Below are 5555 nucleotides of genomic sequence, written 5' to 3' on the forward strand. Positions count from 1 at the left end.
CCATGTTCCAGATTCAGGTGCTATTTATAAACTCCACCATTTCTGACAACATAAGCTAACAGGCTAACATCTTCTGATGAGTGTGTGTGTGTGTGTGTACCTTGTTCAGCCACTCCACTCTTTCTACATCTGGATAATGGACCTGGAACAAACGGAGGAGATCGTTAGCCTCATCCATTCTCCTGCCATTAGACACAAAACACATCCACACCACAAACAGCGCCATCGTCTGGTTGTTAAATGAACTGCTGCAGTGCCTTGATGATCAGTTCAGAGTCGGGGCTAAACGTGGTTAGCAAGAATATAGGAGAGGATTCTGGGGGAAAAGATGTCAAGCTGGAAAAAAACCCTGAGAGTTTGAAGCAGGTTTGGGGCCAACGTTTTGACCCTCGGGCCACAATTGTCCTCAGATGTAAGATGGGGGCGGGGTCAAGGGCAGATAGAGGGAGCGTTCGTGTGAACCAAGTTGAATGACATGTAAAAGTCAAGCAGAAAGGCTAAAATGCTACTGTCATTTTCTACGCCATCTATCGGGGAAATGTGGGTATTGCATTTTTTTTTTCTACACCCTAAACAGGAACACATGATGAGGTCATTAGGTCGGACTTTGGCTCCACTGGTGGACAGTGGGGGTCAGTGTGACAGAGGGGACGGGGACCAGGAGTTTGACCACTGACTGTCTTAATCATGAGGACAGGACGATGAAGGGAAATCCTTTCATCCATTGTCACTTTGATCAGTTTCACAGCCACACCTTCACTGGTGCTCACCTTCATCAGACCCCCCCAGCTCAGACCTTGATCGGGGAGGGGAGCGGGGGGGGGGCAACTCACCCTAGATGAACACTCACCCATGGCGGCAGCTCAGTGGTAGGCACGGCCTGCCTGGCTGCTCTCTCTTGGTGGTCCAGGTAGGCCAGGACGCGGTTGACTCTGTAGTCCTTGCTGCCGTGGTTCCTCCTCCAGTAGAAGAGCGTGGCCAGTCCAACCAGGACCCAGCTGAAGCTGAACTCAAAGTAGCCCAGGATGTAGATGGGCAGGATGATCGCGAAGGTCTTGGCAAACTTAATCCACATTTGTGTGACATCTGTCAGCGAGGACTGCTGTTCCTCCTCCAAGTCCTGAGGAGACAGCGGTGGCGCCGTGGAGTAGCCTGATGGGCTGATCGGTGCCCCCACGGGCCCGTTCCCCCGCTCGTCCGGTCTGCCAGATCTGTCCATTCTGTCACTCATTTGTTCTCTGGAACAATGACGTTAACAGCCAACGTTAGCACATGGACGCGGTCCAAATCAACCACCGAGACTGACCAAACCCAACAGGCTAACGATGGTCTGGAGTAAGGTTTTAAAGTAAGGTTTTTTTAAGGATTGAAACAAATGTAGACTGAGGTAGAATTTGGCCTGGCTAGATGACACAAATACAGCTTAACCCCCACATTAGCTACAAACAATCAAATGATTAAAAGTCAGTCAAAAAAAAAAAAGAACTGAACAAGACAAAGTAGAGACTAGCCATAATGCTAGTCAGAGTAAACACGTTAGCAAGAAATGGCCCTGAAACGAGGGCAGCCTCCAAACACAGCTCGAGGTTATCCACAAAAGAAAGAACAAAAAAAAAGTAAACCAAATATGTGGTAACACTAGTTAACAGATCAGAAAACTTAACACAGGTGAATTAAAGTGTAATGTTTGAACTATGTAGAGGTTATTTATCCGACAATTCTTTACCGTCTAAAAAAACTTTAATAACGTCACGATGTATGTTGCTTTTCGGCACAGACGTAAAAGAGTTAACTGTTAAATATGTTGTTGTCGAAACAGATCGAAAGGTTGAGCTCGTTCGATTCCAAACACACCAGGGGCTGAGCTGTCATTCCAATGTTTGGGCAGGACACATTACCTAACCCCCTTGCGGGAATGTGCAATTGAATGTGTATTTTACTACAAAAAGGTGAACGCAACATTTTTGAGAGTTTACGCATTTAATGCACTCTTTAGGCCCTTTTTCTAAATTCGGCATTAATATAATCCCACCTGCACGCATTTAAATAACGGTAATTAACCTAGAAACCTCCGGTCATCGCTGGCTGCTCCCGCTCATGTCACAGCAACAGCGAATGGCAACAAGTGAACTACTGTTGTTAAAAAGTCGAATTTAATAGAAACCTGCGGTTTATGGCCTCGTTAGATCCAAGCCGAATTCAACTACACAGTCTATTTGATACGACGATGGTTGTGTAATTCTAGTTACACAGTCAGAAAAGTAATATTTGGTCATGAAGGTGTAGAATTGAAGAGTTTTCGAACGAAATCAGTCGTGACGTTCTCTCCAAAGTGACACGTAGAGGGGCTTCACCAGCAGCAGTGACGGCGGCAGCTCACAACAATCCGCGGGTACAAAACAACTTCTTCCCCTGTTTATTTTTAGGTTTAGTAAGCTGAACAAACTCACCGCCTCCTGCCCGCGACATTCGCCCTTCCGCAGGAAAAAAAAACCCCGTCAGATTCTCTCAGTCAGCCGAGAGCAAGACATACTGAGCAGCTACAGTGGAGCGATAGGCTGCGCTCCTCCTCCGCAGAACATCCTGCCGTGAGGGCGGACTGAGCGGCTCCAGCAGCCCGCAGCAGGAAGCTGTCATCGCGGTGAGAAACAAGGTCAGCCTCCGGCAACAGGGAGGGAGCTTCAAAACACTGCGGACAGCGCGGGGCCGAACGCCACCTGGTGTCTGAAAAGTACAATTTCCATTGGCATAGTTTTACAAAACTGCGAGACACGTGTATTTTCTTTGAATATATTTTATACATGAGGTTGAGCTGAGGTTTTACCACAGCCTGATAAACAGAAAACAGCCATAACCTGCAGCAAAACTACAGTTAAAAAAAAAGAAGTTAATTCTTAACCACGTGGTCTAACAAGTTCACCAAACATTTCCAAAATGCTGACATCAACAAATGCTAAATAAATAAACATAACAAAGTTCACAAAAATTGAATTTAGAATTAGCCAATAAGATGGCTCCAAAAATATCTATCAAACAAGATAAAAAATTAGCCAAGAAGCTAACAAGTGGACCCAAAACGTGTATCAAATGGTTAAACTTTCAGATAAGTGAACACACGTGACTGTAGCTGAGCGTAAAACACACGTGAAAGACGTTACATGACGCAGGTAATAACAAAGACAAACAGAGCATCAAAAGTTTTACCTTAAAAATGTAATAAAACGTGCACCAGTGGCGAAACTGACTGAATGAGATGAGTAAAAAGGTGTGAGGTAAACTGTGATATCACAACGTCTCCACTAGAGGGGAGGAGAAGGCTTTGAACCGATGCGTCTCACACCGGAAATAAACAAATCAATAAAATAAAACATAATGAAAGTCAAAAAGATCGTCTTTCTTTGTGAAAATGCAACGCCAGTGGTTGTTTATGCAGTTCACACAGACAGTGAACTCAGCATAAAAATCTGAAGGAGTGAAAGTTTTTCTCCTCGACCTGTCTCTTCACTGTTCATCAGGATGCTGCGGGGATAAAATACTTTTATTTTGAAGGTCAAAAAGGAAGTCTTTGCTTATGTTTGTTTCTGTTACCTTGATTGTTAAAACCCCAACTGCTGGGATCCAAATGAGCGGGAACACTCGTACACCGCTGACAGAAAACAGATAAGAGCAGGAAACAATCTGGATATTTAATATTTTTAAGCATAGATTTTATTATTATTTATATTATATTATTATTACCCATTTTTAGCTACTTTATTATTTTTGCCGCCGTCATGGACTGTGCTGAAATGAGTCGATAAAGAGAAAAACAGCAGTGAAGAAAACATTTCTTCTTCTTCTGTTAGAGAAGATCGGGAGTAAAAGATGAGACGTTTACTCCTGGTCTCAACACTGCTCTTCTCCCTTCTCGTCCGGGTAAGTTTTTTTTTTTAAGTTATTTTAACTTTTTTAACGAATTTGTCGTTTTTATATTGTGTTTTTGTAGCAAATTCGTTCAAAGCTAGCACAGACTGAACTTTAGCTCATATTTTAGCACATTTTGGCTCATAAATAAAGATGTTTTGGCCACAACTTTAGTTACTTTTCTAAATGTTGAAAACTATAGCCCTAGTGGCTATTTTTTACCTAATGTTTATATCTGTGGTTTCTATATTTTAACTGACCTTTTAGCTGTTTGAGGCTAGTGTCTTTGTTTATCGCGCTGATATTTCTCAGCTGTTGTTGTGCTAACTTGGCGGTTTATTGCTGTGTGCCTAACTTGTGGCTGATTGGTCAACTCGTTTTTTTTCTACGTGTTTATAAAGAATGAGGGATTTTTAAGCTAGCATTCACATTTCAGAAACGGAAATTCTTAAAAGAAAAGTGACTGTTCTTCACAGCAGGGCTGGGAAGATAAATCAAAAGTCAACAATTTGATAAAACATGAACACATTTAGCCAAACACGAGTTAAACCAAATTATTAGAAAATTAATAAAGTTGTATGGATCTAAAATGATGAAGTCTGCCCTGGTAATGATTCAGAGAACCATCCTCCAGGTCTCACGTTCCTCACTGATGATGTTCTCTTTTCCAGCCTGGTTTTGTTTTCTGTAGCCATTCACAGCTCACTAAAAATATGAAGATGTGTGGAGTCGGTGTCTGATCTCTAATCTGGTTTTAATCCCCCTCTCGGCGTTTGGATTAACAGTTCTACACTGGAACTCTTTTTCCCCAGCTCCTTTGTTTCTGCTTTATTTTTGGTCCAAATCTCACAAGAAGAAAATGCTCAGAGGAAGTGTCCATGGAAAGACAAAACAGCCAACTCCAGAACACCCCCCCCCCCCCCCCCCCAGTGATAACTGACATAAAGAAGCTCAGAGGGAACCACAGTGTTCCTCCTGTGTGTGGGTTCTACTGCCCACTGTCGACGGCTCCTCTGTGAAATCTTAGCCGTGGGTGAAAAAGACACGTCAGTTCAACATCAGACTCTCACTGAGCCTCTTATCAACAGTCAAGTATTCAGTACTCACTGTAAAAAACAAACAAACAAACAAAAAACACGTAGATACACTTCCCCTCCATGCCACTAGTCAACGCTGTTGGCAAGGTGTCGGTCACCATCTGGTCTCATCAGTCAAGTTTGTGATGTGATTCCTGTTCTGAGATTGAATTTTAAAATATGACACCTGGGGTGAACCGGTGATGGAGTGATGAAGGACGAGGGGACGGCACAGGTGAAGATGAGCCGACTCTGGCCGACTGAACGGACTCTGAAACCACAGGTTTTAAGAATGAAAAATTGACCTTTGGTAATTGATTAATCACAGGGATACTGTGGATTATCACCTTAATTTATCATTTATCATGACTAAATTCTAAAATATGGCAACGCTGTGAGGTGCCAGGGTGGGCGTGAGGGGCTTCCAGTGGAATACGGCACACTGGACATAATGAATGAGAACGAGGGGAGGGCGGGGGGAGGAGGGGGATGACAGAAAATATTTAAGAACCACTGGACTAATCCAAGTGATGGGATTATTAATTTGGAAAAAAAACATTCAAAAGTCCCAATGAA

General features: G+C 43.2%; 1 protein-coding gene across 2 annotated transcripts in view; it reads right to left on the bottom strand.

The window, feature by feature from the left end:
* The window catches only part of esyt2a (extended synaptotagmin-like protein 2a), a 22159-nt gene extending 18894 nt beyond the window's left edge, over positions 1-3265 (bottom strand). The window contains exons 1-4 of one of the 2 annotated variants that reach the window (XM_008334966.3): positions 3205-3264; positions 2451-2724; positions 851-1238; positions 101-142 (exon numbers count right to left, since the gene is read on the bottom strand). In XM_008334966.3, the coding sequence (XP_008333188.1) occupies positions 101-142; positions 851-1231 (423 nt within the window). In that variant the 5' untranslated portion in view covers positions 1232-1238; positions 2451-2724; positions 3205-3264. Of the gene's footprint in view, positions 1-100; positions 143-850; positions 1239-2450; positions 2725-3204 lie in introns of both variants that reach the window. The other variant, XM_025066327.1, reaches the window with a different exon arrangement.
* Between the last annotated feature and the right edge of the window lie 2290 nt (positions 3266-5555).

This window comes from Cynoglossus semilaevis, chromosome 20 (genome assembly GCF_000523025.1).
Source record: "Cynoglossus semilaevis isolate Cse_v1.0 chromosome 20, Cse_v1.0, whole genome shotgun sequence".
Classification (NCBI taxonomy): domain Eukaryota; kingdom Metazoa; phylum Chordata; class Actinopteri; order Pleuronectiformes; family Cynoglossidae; genus Cynoglossus; species Cynoglossus semilaevis.